The 22,797-nt window shown below is 49.2% G+C and overlaps 1 protein-coding gene across 4 annotated transcripts in view; it reads right to left on the bottom strand.

The window, feature by feature from the left end:
* The window catches only part of Rapgef1 (Rap guanine nucleotide exchange factor 1), a 119,638-nt gene extending 97,319 nt beyond the window's left edge, over positions 1–22,319 (bottom strand). For 2 of the 4 annotated variants that reach the window (XM_027423105.2, XM_027423106.2), the window contains exon 1: positions 22,136–22,319. In XM_027423105.2, the coding sequence (XP_027278906.1) occupies positions 22,136–22,196 (61 nt within the window). In that variant the 5' untranslated portion in view covers positions 22,197–22,319. The remainder of the gene's footprint in view (positions 1–22,135) is intronic. The other 2 variants (XM_027423099.2, XM_027423101.2) reach the window with 2 other exon arrangements.
* Between the last annotated feature and the right edge of the window lie 478 nt (positions 22,320–22,797).

Genomic DNA, 22,797 nt, shown 5'->3' with positions numbered 1-22,797 from the left:
CCACACCTGAGCCTTTTGATGAGCTGGAATAACTTCATCTCTCTTTCTCATTAAACACTTGAACACCTTTCCTCAGGGAAATTTCAGCTACAAATATGCTACCCGATCTTGCTTCTTCCACACTATGTGAAATTTAATACATGCCAAAACTAACACAGTAAAGAGGTTCTGGTCAGAACCTGCATTTCAACATCTTTCACTTAGGGAAAGTTTTATTTTATCAACATTTGGCAAATAGCTTATGCAGCTGCCCAACAGGACAAGAGCCTGTCAGAAGTTGTGCTTGGCAATGCTGATGTGTGGATGGGTGTGGATAGGTGAAGGAGTGAACAGTGACAAGTCCTACCTGGTCCCCCACACTGGAATGGGTTAGCCACATAGAGACCACCCTGAGCCTGTGCAGGGCCTCTGCACTGGTGTGTCACCCACACCATTACTGCCCCTCCCACTCTACAAAGTCGCTGATACAGGCATCTGATTATGGCAGACCCACAGTGCAGGGTCTGGGGAGAGGCTCAGCAGGTTAAAGTACTGCCTCAAAAAGCCTGATGACCTGAGCTTGGCCGGTCCCCAGAAATCCGTGGTGGAAGCAGAGACCTGACTCCTGAAAGTTGTCCTTTGCTTGCCATACATGCACCAAGGCATGTGTTCTCCATAGTGGCAGGTGCACACCCACTATGGAGAACATAGAGGTACACAATAATAATAATAGCAACAGCAAAATGTTTACAGAGCTGGGCTCAGGCTCTGCCCTGTTAGTTCTGAGCTGTTTTCACTCTGGTGGCAAATGAACCCAAGATCCAAACAGTGTATCTATCTATGGATGACACTGGCAAAAATACAACTTTCTCAAGAACACAATTTTTCTTGAGGACTTGGTGGCTCAACCGCTTCTGAGGCAGCCCTGGTTCCAAATGTTCAAACTTGTGCTGCTCCAGTGAAGTGGGGGAGATGAGCTGAAGGTTCATTTTTAAGGACTCCCCCTGAGTTGCCAAGTCAGAGAAAGTGTCCCCAGAAACATCCCAAAAGGTAAATATGCTTGTCAATCAAGACTGGCTGCCACTTCACATGCAGGGAGCTGACAGAAGATGCTCACAGATAGGATGAATCAAAACCTGAGTGACAACTGGACATGGTGGCTCCAGCCTCTGATCTCAGCACTCAACAGACTCGAGGAGGATGATCCATGAGTTCAACAAGGTCAGCCTAGGCTATACTTTGAGTTCCAGGCCAGCTGGGGCTAGTATAAGGGAAACCCTGTCTCGAAAACCAAAGCAAACAAAAGCCAGTGCCGCCAGAGAGGAGGGCCCTCCTCATAGCCAGCAAGGCCATGCTTCCCCATGACCCACAAACACCAAAAGGCACTGGGAGCACATGCTGACCCCAGCTAGACAATTTGGCCTTGGGTCATCATGGTTACTTCTTGAATGATGACAGTGCTACAAACCTCAAATCAGACTCAAAAGCAGAGGCCAAGCAGACTCAGGTGAGGGCCTCTTTCACACTACAGATGGGGATAGGGTGGGGGGACAGCTACATAGCTCCTGAGAAGGCCTCATCCATCCCCAATCTTCATCTTTGCCTAGGAAAAATTTCCTCCTGCCAAGAGAAGGAGGAGGAGAGTGGCAGAAACTGACTTTGGAGGGCAGGCAGGTTTAAAGGCCTGGATGTGCTTCTGAGCTAATGAACTGTGAGACAGAAAGGGAACCAAGTGCTCTAAACTTTATTTTCTCATGCATGGAAACTGTATACTATCACACCACATAGCCACCCTCAGACAGACAACTCTAAAGGCTAAGTAAGAACTTACAAAGTGCTGGCACACAGCAGGCCCTCAATAAAAAAATAGCAACAGTTTCATGTTTCATTGTGATTATCTACAAACTACCAGCCTTGGCTACAACTGGGAGAAAATGATTTACCCTCCCCAAGAGCTGACTTTTTGAGCACAGATCTGCTGCTGCACTGTTAAATAACTCACTTCCCTCACACAATTAAACCAATACTTCACTTGCAAATATCTGAGCCACGGGAATGATATTTTGATTGTGGGAAGCAACATAAACCAGAAATGTAACACTGTGGCCTAAAGTTTGAAACATTTTTGTGAGAGTCCTCCTCCCTTTAGCTCCCTTCATAAACTGATGGGTGCAGAAGAAAAATAAGTCAGGGTTGTACAGGGCACTGCTCACTGCAGGATGCTGACGGAAATGGCTCAGAAAGGAAAGGCCCTGCAGGAGGTGCCATGTGGGTACCCCCACAGGGCCAAAGAAACAGCACGGGGCTCTTGGGTGGTGCCCAGGAGCTGACACCCAGCTTTGTGTGTGTATGTCTGCCGGGAGGAAAGTCTGATGTTGGTCATTTCCCTCCTGGAGAAAATTACAACAATACGAGGAAGCACAGAGCCTGGTGGGAACGTTCCATGGGGGAGGGGGCGGGGGAGCCCGGTTCTGCACATGCTCCAAGGGCTGAGCAGAGCAGAGGTCAGGTGTCAAAGGCATGAGGCAGAGCTCATGGGCCAAGTTTCTGGGTCATCTGCTGATATCCCTGCACAGCAGGGGAGGATCATGGGAGGCAAAGGCCCTTGAGCAGACTGTGTCACAGAAGCACCAGCCAGCTTTAGAATGAGGCTCCAGCATGAAATGACATGCACAGACATTTGATTACCACGCTGAGCGGCATGCTGGGGAAGCACACCACCTAATCCAATTGGCAGGCCAAGGAAAGAAGGACGAGAATTGAAGAATGGGGTTCTCCCATGTCACTGGGAGAACATGCAGGAGGTGACAAGCACTGGATAGGTAAGGGAGGGCTCTTTTCCTGAAGTGTTAAACCATATACATGCATTTTTCTGGGAAGAGAAGTTGATGGTTTTCACCACCTCAAAAGGTTCTAAAATGCCAAGAATCACCAAGTTGGTCCAAATCATTAAAATGAAATGGGGAAACTGAGTTTGTATTGCTGTGACAAAACGCCATCACCAAGGTGACTTGTAAAAGACAGCGTTTAACTCGGAGGCTCACGGCTCCAGAGAGTCAGGGAGCAGGCATCGAGCAGGCTGGCACGGCACTGGAGCAGCAGCTGAAAGCTGACATCCTGACCCACAGAGGCGCACACAGGAGCACACACGCACAGGTGCACACGCAGGGGGTGGGGGGGCAGAGACAGAGAGAGGGAGAGAGAGACAGAGAGAGACGAGGGGAGAGAGGGAGAGACAGAAAGAGAGGGGGAGGAGGGAGGAAAAAGGAGAGGAGGGGAGGGAGGGAAAGAAAGATAAAGAAGGGATAGCTAACTGGAAATGGTGTAGGTTTTTGAAACCACAGACACCCCTCCCCTATAACACATGTCCTCCAAAAAGCCACATCTCCTAATCCTTCTCAAACAGTTTCCAGAATGGCAGAGAACCTGTGGATGAGTCTCAGGGGTCCAGACTTTGTATCTGCAGAGCACCTGTGAGCTCAGTCCTTAGAGCCGGAGGCACCCCAGTGAGGCAACTGTGCTGTTCTCTGGTAGACACAGAAGGGAGTTATACACTGCCATAACCTGTGAGTAGCTCACCTGTTGCACAGTCCTCAAAATCAGCTCCTTGCCTCCCAGGCCCTTGAGATGGCTGGTCTTCAGTGACGTCTTGGCAATGTAGACTATAAATGAAGACCATGCAGACACTACTGTGGATGCAACAGACATACATCCTGCCTCCCTGAGGCCGTTCTTCTACCAGGACCTACATCTAGCTCTGAGGCCAGGAAAGCCCACCTGGATTCCTCAGTTCAGCCTAGAATTGGAAGGAAGGCTGTTTGTTTGGTTTGGGGTTTTATTTGTTTGTAAACAGGATCTCGTGTATCACATAGTCAAGGCTGGCCTGGAACTCCTGCCCCCACAATGCAAGTTCCAGGGTTACAGGTATGCTCCACTACAACTGGTTTTGGAAGGAAGTTTGACAACTAAACAGAAATAATGGAGCACATTTTGATGGCATTATATTGCGGGGGGCACTAAGTGCCTGGGGAGGTCCAGAATGTAGATATTCAGAGGTCTTTGAAGCTTGGCCCCCACACCACCTCACGCCTAGTATACTTGCTGGTGAAATGCTCATGTCTCACCTCTCCAGCCCACTCTCAAGGCATCCCTATGGAGTCCCATAATCTGTCCCCCTGAGGAGGGATGCTGCTCTGAGAGAGGCTGGACACCTCTCTTCCACCACCTCTGAAGTTTAGCCTCTGGCTCCTGCCATGAAACTCTCTCTTAACTTCCAGAGTCAGGGGAGCAGCATTGACAAAGGCTGAGTGGCAGAAGATAAACAGTGTGAGCTAAGGGCAGAAAACAGGGTCAGGTGGCTGTGGTCATACAAGGCAGGTCCAATCTACCCTGTAGCAGCTCAATGATAAACGGATATTTCTGAAACAAGAATGGAAGCAAAGTCACCAGCTACAAGGGACCTGCACAGAGACTGGCAACCTCATGGACTATCCAGGAGAGTCAGACAGCAAGGATGACTCTGAGCCTCAGCCAAGGGGTCCAAGATGTCATGGGCCCAGGGGTGGCAGCATTGTAGTCCCTGAACTCAGGAGGCTAAGGCAGGAGAACCCCTATTTCAGGAGCAGCCCAGACTATGATGGGAAGCTTGAAAGGAGGCACAAAGTCTGCACACATCTGGTATGCTCTTGAGGATGTATGGTGTGCACCTCAAATTCACAGTCAAGTTGTATTCCCAGTTAGTGGCTCATAAGGAGATGATTGGTTGATGATGACAGAGCCCACATGTGTGGGAAGAGACTCTTGACCCCTTCCTTGTGAGGACACAGCAAGAAGGCACCATCCTTGGACACCTAATGTGCCAGGGCGTGAGGGATGGACGTTTACAAGCTACACCCTGTTTAAGTCATTTCATCCTAGCAGCCCAAACAGGTTAAGACCACTTTCATGGAGAGATGCTCAGCAGGCAGCTGGTACCTGCCCATGAACCAGGAGAAAAGAAGGGCTGGAAATAGATATTCGGGGACAGGCTCTGTTTGCAGCAGTGGTTCTCAACTTTCCTTTAATATAGTTCCTCACAGTGTGGTGACCCCAACCATACTGCTCTTTTGTTACTATTTCCTAACTGTAATTTTGCTACTGTTATGAATCATGCTGTAATTACATTTGGAGATAAAGGTTTGCCAAAGGGTCATGACCCACAAGTTGCGAACCGTTGGTTTAGAGGGACTTCACTGTCCAGGAAGTGATCAGCGTCTCATTCCAGGACATTCCAAACTGGAGCGTTCAAGGGGGTGAAGATTCTGCACCAGAGGGCTGGGAGGAAGCTGCTTTCTGGGGAGCATCTGGACCGGAAGAAGCCTGTCAGTATTTAACACCACACTGGGAGAGGGCTGCTGTGCTGTGTGGCTTCAAACGGATTTAAACTTTGAGTACAAACTAGATGCTTAGCTTTTAAATGTCTTGTTTATCAGATGACTCATACATCATCCTAATTAATTAGCTAATATCCCAAGGCACACTATGCATTAAGTGGGAGATACATCAGTTTTTTTCACGGCGGCTAAACTGCCGGCCACCTTCGTGCAGAGCTAATTAGACGGCTGCTGCAGAATTCTTCCTCTGCTCCCACTGCTCTCTCTCAGAATCATCTTTACACTGCAGTGGCTTTGGGAGGGTGTTTTAAGCTACTTCTCCACATTACCAGGGTTTGTTTCACTGCCAGACAGGAACTTCCATTGAGCTCTCCCATGGGCCAGCAGGACCAGCTGACTGAACGTCAGGGCTGCAGTTTGTCACCCATTCCTAATGCGTTCCCACACGATGCTGCTGAGGAGGGCACATTCTGCAGCCACTGTTCCCACAGAGAGGAATGGGAAGGGCACTAAGGATCTGGTCTAAGCAGTGAGGAACTGCCCTTAGAATAGCAGAATGACAACACAGATACACACTCGTAGCCTCCCAATAACATTGCCAGGAAGGAGAGCAGGATTGTTATTTGGGTGACAAACTGAAGCCCTGATGATTCAGCCATCCCGATTTCAATCTCTACATGAGGGAAGGAGAGAACCGACCCCTTCACATTGTCCTTTGACCGCCACATGAACAAATGACGTATGTACACACACACACACACACACACACACACACACACACACACACACACACGCACATACATACTCCATGAACTATACATATATTATTTGAAAATTACAAATAATTTTTAAGGAGATGTAATTTGACACAAATTCTATTCTTGTCTCCATCTACTCCAAGAATAGGAAACTAAAACTGCTTAGCTTTCCCACAAGGATGATGAGTTTTAAACTGTCTGTACATGCTCACTGGTCTTAAATCTAGCTCTTCCAGATTTTGATGCTCACCGGCTTGAGTAAATGGGATTTGGTTAGTAGCAGGCGTTTCTGGGGAGAAAAGAACCAATGGAGAATGCACAGATTCATGAGAACCCCCAAAACTAAGCCTGTACTGGAGCCAGCATATTTCTGAACCAGGTCTCTCAAAGCAACCTGACTCCTCTGCAATACAAGCTGTGTGGGCACATTTGTGACTATTTTCCATCTGTCCCAGGATGCCGGCAGGGGTGGGGTCCTGAGCAGAAAGCACTTCATTCGTCAAGGTCCACATAGGCAGGGACCCTCAGTGACTTTCTTCATTGGGAGGCCGTAATGGAGACATTCATAAGCAACGACTCAGAACCCAACTCTTGAATCAATGCTGTGTTTCAGCAAGGCACGATGGCACATGCCTGTGATCCCAGCATCAAGAAGTTGAAACAGGAGGATTTTGAGTTCCAGGGCCAGCCTGGGCTCCAAAGCAAGACCCTGTCTTGAAATCAAACAAGAGGCTGTGGGGAGTGGGGGCAGATCTGGGGAGGTGTCCAAGCTCCTGTCATGGTTCCTACAGAACAGGCACTTGGGAAGTCAGCAGGAGTCATTATGCTCCAGTGTGTCCCTGGATATACACTTTCTTGAAGCTTAACTTTGGAATCCAAGTATGCTGTCTTACAATCCACTGTTAGTATGCTTCCTGAGAAAGGTTATAAACCAATCCTACATTTGCTGCTGTGCTAATGTCCACACAGCAGCTGGTTATTCATGGGACTGTAATGACACCCATGGGCCAAAGACTCTTATCTTGGTGATCGCAGGCTGAATGAAGCTCTGCAGAGGTGCTGTCCATGTAACAGAGCCCGGAGGGCTGGAATTTCTGAGGAAGCCGTGGCCTTGCTTCTGTCTAGATTCTCCTCCCTCCGCCTCTCCCATGAGCCGGTCATATTTTCTTAGGAATGTGGCCAACAGCTTGGAATCCTTCCAGGGGTTCACAGTGCCTGCCACCTGCACCATCGACTGCCCAGGATGCAGCCCCTGACAAATCCAGGCTTCAGTGACCGTAATGGCACCCAGCACTATGGTCCAGACTATGTATGACACCCCAGGGTGAAGCCAAGCTGCACATTCAGACCTTTGAGTCTTCGTCAGCCATTCTTGGCTCTGATGGCCTCAGAGTATAAATACAGGACAGGAATAGAGACACTTTACCCAGAGTCTGGGCAGTTCCTGAAGGTGGGGCTGGCATGGAGTCTACCAGAGCTGAAACATCCAGATACACGGTAGCAAGATCCCCACCCAGAGGTCTAGTATCTGCTCTGGCTTACCGGCTTCCTGATCACACAGGCTCCTTGAGGGCCAGGCCCAGTATAGGAGTCACTGTACCCAGAGCCCCTCCCAGCCTAGACACAGCCCATCAAGCAGCAGTTATATGCCCACTAATACAGCCACTACAGATTGCTTTTTAAAAACTGTTTTGATATCATTTATTGTATAAGGATACAGTTGAAAACTAAATAATATGCTTAGGTAAACAAATGCTAACACTATTTTATATTTTTAGCATGTTTTGAAACTGATGAGTCTGGGGGTAGACTCTGTGGTAGAGTGCCATGAAAACAAGTGTGGTAAAACATGTTTTTGTTTGTTCATTTTTTTTCTCAAGACAGGGTTTCTCTGTGTTGCCCTGGCTGTCTTGGAACTCAAGAAATCCACCTGCCTCTGCCTCTCCAGTGCTGGGATCAAAGGTGTGTGCTAATACCACCTGCTGGCAAAATATGTTTAAGTGACTACCTGAGCCATGTTGTGTATACATCATCCACAAACCCCATGCTGCATCACCACCATCTCTACAAGATCTTCACCCTGCAAAACAAACTGTCCATCAACCACCAGCTCATTCTTCCCTCATCCAGACCCTGTACCATTCTGCTTCATCAATGTGATTTTTACCAAGTTAGGATCCCATGAAAGTGAAGCCACATAGTGCCTGTTTCTGTCTCTGGCTTACTTCACTTGGCACAGTGCCCCCAGATTTATCCACAGTGTAGCACCTCATATTGTGCGCCCTCTCTCCCCGCACCAAAGGCTAAATAATATTCTACTATGTGGACAAACTGGTTTTTATCTATCCACCCATGAATGGCCATCTGAGTGGCTTCTACCTTTTGGCATTAATGAAGAATGTGATAGATAATTCTACTTCTGAGGCACTGCTGTCTAGTTTTCCACTTCATGTTCTGCCAACTCAGGGTTTCACTTTCTCCACGATGTTGTTCCCAAGGTTTTTGAAAGGAACCATCTTTGTGCGTTCTCACTGTGTGTTCTCAATGTGGTTTTGAGTTATGTTTCCCTAGTGATTATTAATTCTGTGCATATTTATAAGCTCATTGGCTGTTTTCATAGTTTCTTTGAGAAGAATGTCTATTTAATCTTTTGCCCATTTTCTTTTTTGAGACAGGGTTTCTCTATGTAGTTTTAGAGCCTGTCCTGAGACTCATTCTGTAGACCAGGATGATCTTGAACTTGAGATCCGCCTGCCTCTGACTCCCGAGTGCTGGGATTAAAGGTGTGGGCTACCACTGCCTGGCTGATCTTTTGTCCATTTTTAAAAATTAAGGTGTTGTCACCAAAAGCCATGTAGAAGTCCATGATCAGTGCTCCTGCTAACTGTAAAGAGCAAGGAAGCTATTTTTGCAATGGTATTGATGACTGCAGGCTCACAGCTGAGAAAGAGGGACATAAAAGGCCTCTGTAACAAACCCTACCCCCCAAAAAGTAACAGGCTAGATAGAAGCCATCTAAGAGAACTCGTAAAAATTGTGATAAGGATGCTCAAGTGTAGCTCTCCATAACTGAGGCTTCTACAAGGGGACAGGTAGGGAAGGACTCAGTTATCTTTAAGGGGCTGGCCACTGAGAGTTTGACTATGTTCCAGGGAGTATATGGGCAACACAAATTGAACTTGTGTTTCTTCTTCTCCTTCCTCTTCTTCTTGGGGGGTCACAAAGGTTGGGGACCTAGGAGAGCTAGGAGGTGAGTGTCATTGGGGTGCATGATGTCAGATTCCCAAAAAATAAAAATATTATGTTAGGGACAAAATACCCAAATAAAACAGCATGAGACAAAAAAAAAAGGCTGTTTTTGTTGGGTATCATTTGTTTGTTCCTCAGAAATACTTAAACAGAGCTAACCAAGGTCAAATTCTCAAGCAGATAAACAAGACAATACAAAGGAATACTATACAGCAATAAAAAGGAACAAGTTAGAGATAAACATAATAACTTGATGAGTGCAGAGTAAAGAAACCAGTGTCCACAAACACAGCAGATGGTCGCATTTCCATAGGGAAAGACAGAAGAGAGCTCAGTGGTCACTGAGGTTGGAAGAGTTTGACTCAAAGACTTTGCAGGTCTTTGAGATTCCCCTAGGGTAGTGGAGCAGCTGGGCCTTCTGCCTATGGAGGGTTAAACAGATCTGTTCATGTTGAACACAGAGGTTCACGGTGTAAGTTTAGAGCATTCTCACTCAGAAGAGGAAAGCTCCCTATGCTCACACATGGCTACATGGAAGCAGCATTCCTGGGACCTCACAACCTTCAGGGGTGCATGAGGACTACCACTTGAACCCAGTCTGGTTGAACTAGGGGACATGAAGTTCTAAAGAGCCAAAGTATTCACAAATGCTCCATCACACAGGAGGAGGGATTTGTGGCAGGAGAGAACATGTATCAAGTTTCCTCCAGGGACTAACCATCCGCACAGGCTCTAGCAGACCAGACCCTAAGCAGACCCACATCCACAGTTCACAGAGGGGACATGGAGGATGTAGTGACTCTGCAGCACCAAGTCTACTCTCTTTGCACTGCCTGAAAACATCTGTTACCAGTCTGGTGGTGATGGTGACCCTCACACTCTGTGGTGACCTCGACCTACGTGACTGAGCAGCAGAAGGCATTCTCATCCTATGAGCTGAGGCCTGAGAACTTTGGCCACTGCAGCCCAGCGTGGGAGTACAGTGCATGATCCTAGCCCAGTTCCTAAGCTTCAAACACAAAAACAGCTCCTACAAGCTTCTGTGTTCGGAGTGATGAAGAGAGACAAAGCCAGACCATTCAGAAAAGCGTGCTTTTGATGCATGCCTTGGGTTCAGTGAGAAGCTAGGAGAACTGGTATGGGTAAGGTGCTCTGGACAAGCCCAGGCAGAAGCGTGGATGACTGTGGTGATGCTAATGAAGTGGGAGGTCCTGCAGCTCCAGGACCCAATGAACAGAGTGAGGGGCTGGGCTGAACAGCTTCACTTCCTGTAGACAATAGTGCTTCACGCCAGTGGCATGAGGTCTACACACCCACTTGCACCTGGCAGGGAGGCCCAGGAAGATGTTTAGCAGGACACAGGATTCCTGAATCCCTGCAGCTGTGAAAGGTAACCATGGGAGGCAAACACAGGGCAGGGTTCATCCTGGAAGGGCACTTGATGTCATTTGTAAATTACCTATCACAAAGACCTGAGTGACAGAAAGTATTTTAACAATCACAAAACAAAAGCAACACACTGAGAGAGCTGACCTTGATGGTTTCAAAATCCTGAGGGTCAGCCCTGGGTGGGGGAAACAAGTGTTCTTGGCAGTAAAAACATACCCGCTGGGCTTGAGCCCTGCCACAGCCTTCAAGCTCATTTCTTTTCAACTAAGCTAGCACAGTCAGCACAGTCCTCACCCCGCCTGCAGCATGGCCAGCGTGTGTGACTTAGGTGACACCCAGCTCCACAAGCCTGCAGCCCCTCTAACCATCCCTAACCACCTTAACCTTAGGAGTTGGCCTTCTCAAGAGAGGCAGGGAAGAGGGCCAGGTGTGGCTCAGTGGAAGGGTGCTCAGCTTATTTGAGGTCCAGGGTTCCCACAGACCCAGCACAGAGACTCCAAAGCACCTCAATAGTCAGAGAACTGTCCTTTCCTCTGAGGACTGAAGTGTGAAATTTTGTTTACTCTATCAATATTTTTAAAGAAATGTTATTTTAGAGCTGGAGGGCCCTCGGTAAGAACAAGGCTAATGTCTACTCAGCACTTCCCAAGTGTTAAGACTCAGCTAGAACCCTGAGGTATCAATCTCACGGACTCTTCCCTTCGGGCACACCATGAGGCAGACCCACTCATGGCTCAGGGCCCCAAGGCTCACACTCAGCCACTCCTTTGTATCTGTTTGCCTGTCATTTTACAGGTGAAGACTGTTAACAGCTCAGAGGGCACTGAGCCGGCACACTGGTGCAGTCCTGGGGTCACAGGAGGATCTTCTTGTTCAGGCTCACCCTGCCTCTACCATAGAGGAATGTATTAAAGGCTCAGTCTCCTGCAGTTCACACAAGCACTGTCTGGTCAACTCCTGCTAGGCACTCAGTGACACCCGCCAGGGCCACTCATCACTCCTACTGCACCAATCCACTCCCATGCTGCCTTCAGGAAACCACTTCTGAACTGAGGAGTCAGAGGCTGCTTTGCAAGTCTGTAGGCAGATGAGCAGCCAGTGTCAGTCCTGCAGAGATGCAGGAAAGCCCCAGGGAAGTCCCAAGCCCAGTGGTTCCAAGCAATGGTAATAGTGGTGCCTCTGAGACACCCCTGTGACTCAGCAGACCAGTGCTGAACCCAGGGTCCAGACACAAGGGGGGAGGGAAGGGAAAACCAGGTTCCCTGCAGCATGTGCCTGCGGCCAGCCGGCCAGCCACTTCCCCTGACACTGCCTTTCTTCCCACAGCTGTCAAATCGTCCCAACACCTGCCTATTCTCCCAGTAAGAGGAGAAATCAAGCACCTATCTGAAGGCCCAGCTCCTAGCACAGTGTCTGGCAATAAGAGAAAGTGAACACCAGTCACCACCTCCCTCACCCAGAACAATGCTGCGCAGCCCCAACACCTTAGATATGAGAGTCAACAAAATGTACAGCGACAAAGGAGATTGTATCTGAAATACTTGGGAAGCTGGGGAGGACTGCATTTATTCTGATGATGGATAGTTAGAGCCAAGAACATACACAGGGCTGAGAAGGTGGCTCAGTGAATAGGAACATTTGCTGCTCAAGCATGAAGACCGGAGTTTGGATCTCCAGCACCCATGTAAAAGGCTAAATGTGGCCACAGGCACAAGCCTATGTCCCAGTGTTTGGGGTTGGGGAAATAGAGACGGAAGGATCCCTGGGGCTTGCTGGCTGTCAGCCTTCCCTGAATACCATCAGCAAGCCCAATACTTGGGAAGCAAAGGCAGAGGATCAGGTGTGTTTGAGGTTAATCTCAGCTGTATGATGAATTCGAAATAGCCTGGGCTACATGGCCCCTGTCTCAACATAGAAAGAAATCATTAGCAAAGCAACTGTGTTCAACCCACCACTAGCACTGTAGAGTCAGCATCAGCAAGGGCCTTTCAACCAGACACAGAAGCCTGAGGCAGGAGGACTACTGTAAGTTTGAGGTCAGCCTGTGCTACACAGTGAGTTCAAGGCCAGTCTAGGATACATGGCAAACCCCTGTCTCAAAAAGCAAAACAGGGAGGATTGGGGGTGAAGGCAACTCCCTGGCTTTGGGCCCTGGACAGAACAGCTTCTTCTCAAGTTCCTTGTTACACTTCATCCCTAACCTTGACAGCAGCCATCTCTCAAGCAGAGAAGTACCTGGAAACAAATAAGTCCATCTTCGACCATGTCACAGAGCTAAGACAGGTGTCCAGAACCAGTGAGACCTGGGTAAGTAGTGCGCATGCCTGTGGGCTTTTACCTTCACCCCACTCTGTGTATGGCTGTGCACATCTTAACTGATCCAGATCTCCAAGAACAGCCTGTAGCTTGGAGTGCTCTGTAGAACAGTACAGTACCTTTCCTCCACTGTGAAGATGAAGTCACATGTGTGGAATGCTTTTGGCAGAGTCTGGTACTGGCACGTGGTAAGTGCCTAATGACTGTTAGCTGCTACTATTATTTTTACTTACTGAAAGGAGGGGCTGAGAGATACCAATTCCAAGATCCCCACAATCATCCATCTATCTGGTCACAACCAGCCACTTGAAGGAGGACAGGCACATGGGACTATCTATAACCAGCATATAAATACCACCATTGTTTCTAACCAGGAGTCTTGTGTGTTTGCTCTAGGTCAGTGAAGTAGTGGTCTGGAGCCAGCAGTTCACAGAGCTTCAGCTGTCCTGCCTTCTCACTCCACACCCACCTCCCAGAACACTGCAGCATCACCCTCCTGCTCTGCTTCATTTTTAATCCCTATTACATTTATTCACGGGTTTTTTTTTTTTTTGGGGGGGGGGTAATCATGGCACACACAGGACAACTTGTGGGAGGCAGGTCTCTCCTTCCAATACGTGAGACCAGGGACTGATGGTCATGATGTCAGACTTGGAGACAAGGGCCTTTAGCTGCTGAGCCATCTTGCTGTGTGCCTGAGAGCCACACCTGCCAGGCCACACCAATGGTGAACATTTATAAAAGCTATAAACTGGGGACTGGCGGGATGGTCCAGGGGTTAAGAACACTTACTTCTCTTATAGGGAGCCTGTTTCCAGCTCCCAGAACCCACATGCAGCTCACAACCAGTGTCAGGACATCTGATTCCCTCTTCTGATCTCCATAGGTCATGCATGCATCCTTATGGTGAACATACATGGGTTCAGGCACGCACACGTGCACACACACACACAATTTTGTTTGTTTGTTTGTTTGTTTGTTTGTTTTTTTCAAGACAGGATTTCCCTGTGTAGCTTTGGAGGCTGTTGTCCTGGAACTTGCTCTTGTAGACCAGGCTGGCCTGGAACTCACAGGCGGATGGCTGCCTCTGCCTCCCGAGTACTGGTTTTAAAGGCATGCGCCACCACTGCCTGGCTATAAAAAATTTTAAGCTATAAAGTAAACTACTGAAACAGCTCTTGTTCTTGTCCAGCAGGCCCCATTTCCATGCTTTCAAAGTAGGGTGGATTTCTGACACAAAACTTGATTTGTAGTGGGAAAGCAAAAAGTCATTCAGCACCTGGGCTAGCTACAGGAGCCAGGGTGTGTTTAGTAGGCAGCATGAAGGCTTCTGAATCATGTACCAGACAAGAAGGAAAGAGGTAGAGAGAGGAATTGCCAGCATAGACCCAGGATCTCCAGCCACCCAGGTCAGCCTCCAACTGCATTTCAGCTCACACAAGGCACCTATGACAAAAAACAAAGAGGGGCAGAGCCCACCCTTTCTGGCCACACAGAACAAATACCTCCGGCCACCAATGAGTAGAGCTGGGAAATGCTCCTAAGGAATGTTCCAAGGGCAACTGAAAAGCTTAACAAGCATCAAGCAGGACACCTACAAGGGGCTTGTTGTGGGTACCAGCCTGTGCAGGGTTGGCACCCCCACTGCTGTGTACATACCAGCACAGTGACTGCTCTTGAAGGATGAGCACTACCCAAGAGTTTTTTGCTCCTGTGCAAAGAGAGCAGTGACTAAAATGGGGACTTGGAGTGCACACTGGCAAGCAGCGTTCTGTAGAGCTGAGTGGGGTTCTGCCTCACTCTGAGAATCTGCTCTTCTTGCAATGTGGGGCTTGAATCCAGGGTCTTTTTTTTTTTTTTTTTTTTTTTTAAAGTTTTTGAGACAGGGTTTCTTTGTGTAACAGTTCTGACTATCCTAGGAATTGGTTCTGTAGACCAGGCTGGCATTGAACTCAGAGATCTGCCTGCCTCCCAAGTGCTGGGATTAAAGGTGTGCGCCACTACTGCCTAGCTTTATTTTTGTTTTTTTAAAAGACTTATTTATCTATGTATAAAATGTTTTGCATATGTTCCTATGTCTATGCATTATGTGCATACTGTGCCTGAAGAGACCAGAAGTGTTTCAGATCCTCTGGAATTGGAGTTCCAGGTGTAAGCCATCGTTGAGTGCTGAAAACTGAACCTGGGTTCTCTGCAAAAGCAACCAGAGCTCTTAACTTCTGAGCCACCTCTCCAGCCCCAAGCCTAGAGTCCTGTGTATGCAAGTATATACTCTAGCACTGAACTACACACAGGATTTTCTTCTCCTTTGTGTGTTCCCAATGAAGTCTCACTATATTGTCCAGACTATTCTCCTAGGCTTCACCAGATCCTCCTCTTTAGCCTCCCAACAATCAGGGACACCCCATGTGGGCACCACCATATGAGCCTTGAGAATTTGTGGGGTATTTTGTCTTTATTTTTAAGGTTCTTCTTCTTTTTTTTTTTTTTTTTTTTTTGGTTTTTCGAAACAGGGTTTCTCTGTGTAGCTTTGGAGCCTATCCTGGCACTAACTCTGGAGACCAGGCTGGCCTCGAACTCACAGAGATCCGCCTGCCTCTGCCTCCCAAGTGCTGCCTCCCAAGGCGTGCGCCACCAACGCCCGGCTGTTTTTTAAGGTTCTTTGAAATAGGGTGTCACTCTGCAGTCCAGGCTGGCCTAGAAACTCTCCATCCTTTTGCCTCCACCTCCCCATCAGCTTGGGAATCTGGTTATAATGTTATCATCAACTTTCAGATGCAAAAACACAGACCAATGTACATAGTTAATTAACACAGAACCCCATCCATTGGGTACTCCCATCTGAGAAGAAGTCTTAGCAACTCACCAAGAAACAACCTGGGTAGCAAGCAATTGAAAGCCAGAGGAAGTGTATCTAAAGTTAGTCGGGGCTGGGGTGTGGCTCAGTGGTACAGCACTTGGCCTAGCATGTGGAAGGCTCTGGTTTGATCCCCAGAAAGGATTAAAGACAATCAATGCTTTGAAAGTAGAAACCTAAATTTGCTCTGTGATGATATTGACTAAGTTTACACCTTCTTTTTTCTTTTTTATCTTTTGCTTTGATCAGTAGTGCTGGAGATGAACTGATGGCAAGTACTTGTCCCACCTAGCCACACCCCAGCCAGTCACTCATTCTTTGAATAACTATGAACTGGGTACCTACTGTGTGCTAAGCTGGCTTGCAGCCACCCAGTCACACCTCTCCCAGGAACTGAGGATTTATTTAAGGCTTTATCTGTTTATTGTTAACTTGCAGACAGGAAACTGGGCTCTGGATTCTGAATGAGTTAAACAGTACCACCACTGCACTCAATGTTTGTGTGATGCTTTTCCCCAGAATTTACCATCTGCTAGGGAAGAGAAAGCACTAGGCACCATGAGGGGGTCAGCTTTGGTAGAGGAAGCTGTGAGGCCATCCAGGAAGTGGGTTTTCACATTGTTGGTGGAGGGACCTCAGAAGAGCCTAGAGGGCCACAACAGGGTAAGAGCAGTTGAACTCAAAGCAGTTTCCCCACTACTTGTTATTTAATGTTTTGTTTTCCAGTGCTGGGATCAAACCCAAGGCTAGATAGACAGACACTTTGCCAATGAGCTACATCCCCAGCCACACGAAGTTGTTCTCTTAGGGACAAAGGGGACCTGCAGTCAGGGAAACTCGAATTTTAGAGTCCCAATCCTTCCAGGCCCTCCAGGAGAAAGTGAGAGGCCCAAGAAGGGAAAGAATCACCTGAGGACACATAAGGTTTCAGATGATCTCAAACAAACCAGCAAGTAAGGCCCAGCAGATGACAGGTCTCTTCTAATTCACAGGCTGTGGGCTGTGTTTATTTACTCATAACACAGCCTTTGGGGTGTGGTGGTGACCGTCAGTGGAACACCTGTCCCAGCAGCAAGGCAGGGGGTGGAGGTCACGTGGGTGTGGCAGGCACTGTGGCCAGGCCTCTCCTCTTTCCACTGTGTCATCTTACTATGGCAACAAGCAACACACTGGCTGGACTGAGGTAAGACCCAGCCTGCACTAAGAGCAAGCTGCAATCTGGGCTAATTTGGGAAATGGTTTTTCTGCAAGCTCATACGTGAGTCATCTTTCCAAGCCTATCGTCTCCTGGCTACAAGGAATCCCATTCAAACCACCCCTGCCAACAGCTGCACAGAAGATCAGGAAACATTAGGGTTTGCTGTGGCTGGTTTAAAAACACGTTATCCCTTATCTCCTATAGTGCCGTGAATGTTGTTAGTATTACAAAAATCATAAGCTCCCCAAGGCCAAGTTGGATCTACATGAACTAACTTGGTAGTTTGGGGCATTTTCTTCCCCATAAGATCAGAAGAGAAGTGTAGAAACATAAACTAAAATTGGGGTAGACACTGCTGTGTCCCTCACAACACCGGGATTCTACAGTGTAGAAGACAGTGTATAGACAGAAAGAGGGTCAGTTCCCCATTTCACTTCCCTAAGAGTGTGATCTTGGGCAGTACCAAAATCCCCCAGGCCTCTGCTACCCACAGGTGCAACATGGGGATAGTCTACCCTCACCCTCCACCTGCAACAAAGCTGAAGTGAAAGAAAGGTATCCACACACAGACTGATTTGCTTTACTGCTGGCCTACCACCTTGGGAAGACCATGTTCCAGAGGGCTCTCAGAGACCATCCCACATCACAGGTGGCTGCAATGAGGCACACAGAAAGTGTTGAATCGGCAGGTCAATGAAGGAACGTGGACCTTCAACATTTGTGAAAACACTGTAACCACAAAGATTCCTAACTTGGGAGAAAGGGAAGTATAAGCTGAGTGGTTAAGAGTGACCGGCACCCAGTGACTACCCATTTCAGGGCCCTTAGGCCACAGAAAGTGCAGGGGTCTGACTTTCTGTTCTGAGAAGATACATAATAGCAAGTTCCACTATAAATCTCCTTCCCATTCCTAACATAAGTATCTGTAAACATTTGGAAAGCATCCTACCTGTACTTTGAGACCCATATTTATTCTGTCAGTGGGTGTGTTTGGGGAGCTTGTGGCCATCCCACCAGTCCCAACAAACATCACTGCAGCCCCAGATGCCAGCACTGACCAGACAGTTTAGTAAATGAAGTTTATAGGCAGACTATGGTTTAGCTGGTCACAGAGGGAGGAAAAGGATTAGAAGACCACAGGACTCTTCCTATTTTAAGGGCCCAGGAACTAGGTGGTCTGTAACTCTGAAGGATGGAGCAGAGCAGAGTGGGACAGGCAGGAGTAGGGCTGACTGAAGCCCAGGGACTTCCCTCCTCCAGCACAGAGGTCTGGCAGGACATTTCCCACCACTCAGCTTCACCACCCAGTTGAAATCAGCAAGGTTCTTGAAGTCTCCATTTATTGTAGCACGAGCTTACAGTCACCACTATCACCCTGAGTCCAATTCTGTAGACTCCCTGGCTGACACACGGGCCACGGGCCAGTGTTATCCTCATGGTGGATACCAACCTCCAGAGCCACATACAGTACCTGGGAGAGCAGGTACTCCCTCCCCGCTGGATGAAGGAATGGAGGAACCAATCAATGAAGGAATGGGGCAAGAGTCAAAGTCCAGATCACAAGCAAACAGACATGAATCATCTCTGCCAGTCAGGAACAAAAATGTCAACAGTCCAAGTGGGCAAGGGGATTTGATTCAGTGATGTGGCAGGGAAAGGGGCAGGGGCACCAAGGAGACAGCTACAACCTAGTTCCCACATATGGGTACAAATATGTGAAAGGTCTCAGAGTTACCAGACACTCTCATCATTCGAGAGAACTAGGAACCTGAGATTTCTGAGCAATTTCCTGGTTTTTAAGCATTGACCACTAGCTCTTTTTCTTCCTTGGGAATATACATGGGCCAGTGGGCTAAAGACAGCTGATTACTCCCAGTCTGGCATTAAGCTCCAGAAATTTGAGAGCATCAACTCACTGTGTCTTTGCAGGAAGGGATGTGGGCAAGCAGAACCACCATACCTGTTTGCACAACTGGAAGAATTAACATGTACCCCTAAGTGTCTTTGCCCTTCACCCCCAATCCCATCTTCCAAACTCAGAGCATCTTACACATCTTCCAGTGGTTTCCTAGAGAACTGCCCTCAGCACCTCATCACAGGAGGCTGGCAGCACCCCTTCCCCAACCTTCCTCTTGACCCTCCTAGCTGACAGCCTAGCAAGATTCCCCTCAACTAAGACTGTCCTGATTCCCCCTGGGCACTTGGAGCAGAAGAACATTAAGACTGCCTTCCTATGCCCCCATGACTGATGACTGCTGCAGGCAGAGGCCGCTGGGTGACTGAGTGATAGATGTAGAGGTAAGTGAAAGCCTGCTAGCTGCTAACAAGGAGGGCAAATTGACCAGAAAGACCAGGGTAGGGGTGTAAGATTTCTGTTCACTCAAAAACCCCTAACTCCTTCCCCCACACACTAACCCTGAGAAGCAAAAACAGCAGTCCTGTTTTCAGAGAGATGAGACCACAAGCATATTTCAGAAACACTTCTGTTGCTTTGAAGCACAGAAAAACAGTAACAACTGTTACTGGAGACTGGACCTGGCTGAATAAAGGTCTCTCCTTCCAGTCACACCATCTCTCATGCTTAACAACAGGTCCACTTAGCAAAGTCCACCAGAAACCAAACAGGAAATCTGGAGGGATGCACATCCAGTTCACCTAGGGTGACCCACAGAAGCTCAGAGGGCAAGCCCTCACTCCAGGCACACCTCAGTCTTCCTGGGCAGGTGTACATGGATCACAGCAAAAGAGCTTTGCAAGAGGGTTCACTTCCTGTCATCTCACTGTGTTCCCCAGAATTCAGATGAGAGCCAGCTATGGCCAACCACAACACTCTCTCACCCCAAATGCATCTTCCTCTCATCTTCTCCGCAGCCATCTTCCTGCCATCTCTCGATCCATTAAAAAGCCTAAACTGTGCAGTGGTGGTGCACACCTTTAATCCCAGCACTTGGGAGGGAGGCAGAGGCAGGCAAATATCTGAGTTTGAGGCCAGTCCGGTCAACAGAGCAAGTTCCAGGATGTTCAGGACTACACAGAGAAACCCTACCTGGAAAAACCATAGACAGACTAACCCTCTTTTCCCAGCCTAGTGAGCAGTACCACCCAGGACCTCTCACAACTAGGGCCTGTCCACAGAACATCCATGGGGCTTGGCAGCATAGGCACGACTACCAGCTCCCCAGACAAACTCCTCTGAAGTGGTCACTGCCATAACCCCTAGCAGAAGGCAGTGCCCAGAAAAGGCCCCAGCATGACCTCTGCTGAAAGGGACTGGGGTGGAGAATCAGTGGAAGGCCATGTTAATCTGAACTGTGAAAGGAGCCTATGAGATGACAGCTCACTTCATCCTCTGTTTACTCTTCCATGGCCTCCAAATTTTTTATAATGAACATACACTATTCTGATAAAGAAAACTCAGTTAATACTATTTAAAATATATTTAGGTGTATTTATTTTACAGACATGAATGTTCTGCCTGCCTGTAAGCCTGTGCACTGCATATGTGCCTGGTGCACACAGAGGTCAGAACCCCTGAAACTGGAGTTACAGATGGTTATGAGCTGCCACATGGCTGCAGCAAACCGAACTTGGGTGCTCAAGAGCAACAAGTGCTCCTGACTGCTGAGCCATCTCCCCAGCCTGTTAATGCTATTTTTAAATAAATTATCCAAGTTTCCCCAACAGTGTCATTCGGATGAGACACATAAGGAGTTCCTAAGCAATGCTGCACAGATAGACCAGAGATATTTCCGGAGCAGCACGTATGCAGGAAAGCGACTCATAGTCACTAGACGAAGCCCCAGGGCTAGAGGACAAGGAGGAACACCCCAGAAACAGCACCTGAAAACAAACAGTCCAGCCATGAGAATGGTACCATTTCTAGTCAGGGGCAGGTATCAACACCCAGCCTACTGGCCATTGCTGGGTGGGCTACAAAAATTCACCGAGCCTCTCTGAATCCTCAAAACAGATACCACATCCTTGCAGGCAATCTTCAAGTATTTGTTTTTAATAAACAACACAACCAAGGGAACAAACACAGAGTGAAGACACGCAGCTGATGTTCAATAAAGAGTACCAAAACTCTTTATTGTGAGTTCTTCCTATGTGTAAACCCAGGGCTGAAAAAGTTACATTCATTGCTGGCTGATCCACTGCTAATACACAACCCAGCCAAGTATCCCCAAGTCCACCTGTGAAATCGCAACTTCCAAAAATCAGTGCTGCCGAACACCCTCAGCTTCTTACATGTCTGCCTTCTTCATGGAGTTTTCAGGCTTACTGGGTATCCCCACTGTGACAACCCCCAACACGGGCCCTGGACCATTGCCTACCTCACCTCGCAGCCAAGAATCGCCCTCCCCTATAAGGAGTCCCTGCTTGACGGCTAATTAAGCTCTGGGCCCCATATGCACAACAGTAATTGACTCTCGGGAGTGTCTAAGTCCCTTCAGAATATCAAGCCGGGGAAATCGGGAGGCGACTCCCCAAGATTTCCAGGAACACACAAAGAGATGAGGTTTGAATCAAGATCGCGTCCACCTTCTCCCGCAACCCCAGTGGCTCCCCACTGCTCTACAAGCAGAGCAAGGCAGGATACCGGAGGACAATTTGGCTGCGCCCTGAAACATCGCTCCAACACACCCCAGCCTGCTTTCCTTTGAAGACACCGAAGTGGACACTTGTGGTTAAACTCGAGGCTCATTAGGAGTGACACATTTTATAACTGGGCTGCCGATCACCTCTGGAGCGCGCTTGCCCTTCTACATGTGGTCGGGGCCGGGCCTCCTCTGGGTCCAGGGTTCCTGCCTTTGTGGGAGGTTCCAGAGAACAAGGCTACCGGGCCCTTCAGCCGCCCCCCTAGGATCCCACTAGCATCGCGGGCGCCGGGGACGCCGGACAGGCCCGGCTCAAAGATGGCCCTCGCGGCGTCACTGCCAGGCTGGGGCCCGAGCCGGGGGTCCAGCACACGAGGTCAGGAGACGACGCCGCCCGCCCGCCCGCCCGTCTACCTCACCTGCTTTCTCGATCTTGCCGGACATTTCCGGGCTGCGCCGGAGGCCGAGGCCGCTGCTCATAGGCCCCGGCCGGGCCGCTCCGGGCAACAGGGCCGGCGCGCCCGCCGCTCTCCTGGGCCGCTGCTCGCCGCGCCTCACACTCGCGCCGGCATGGCGGGCTCCGCGCGGCCGCGCCCGTGCGCTCGCCGACCGCGCGCTTCAGCCCGCACAGGGCCTGCCGCTCCGCCGCTCCACCTCCCGCGCAGCCGCTGCTCCGGGGCCGCGAGCCGCCGGCCGCAGCGCGCGCGCCGCCGCCCGCCGCCGGCCTGGGCCCCGCGGCCACGGCGCCACCTGCCGGAAGCCCGCCGCGCCGCCCGCGCCATAGCGCCCTCTGCTGGCCCGGAGCCGAGATTAGCCTGGCGAGAGACGCAGCGCCCCCTGCAGGCCCGGAGTCCTCCCCGCCACAGCCCAGTACGGACCCCACCCCTCTTCTTACAGAGAGGGACCAAGCCTATGACTGACACCCCCAACTCAGGATTTCTGCATGCCCCTCATCGAAGATGCAGAACCCTCTTCCAAGCCAGACTTTTCCATCTCAGACTTTTCCATCTCAAGTCGTGGACTGACTCCCCACGTCTATCACCCAAGTTTAGCATACTCTGCAGGTCCAAGGCTCCACACT

The sequence above is a fragment of the Cricetulus griseus genome, chromosome 6 (assembly GCF_003668045.3).
Source record: "Cricetulus griseus strain 17A/GY chromosome 6, alternate assembly CriGri-PICRH-1.0, whole genome shotgun sequence".
Classification (NCBI taxonomy): Eukaryota; Metazoa; Chordata; class Mammalia; order Rodentia; family Cricetidae; genus Cricetulus; species Cricetulus griseus.
Note: the sequence above shows the minus strand (reverse complement) of the source record. Positions and strands in the feature narration are given on the sequence as shown.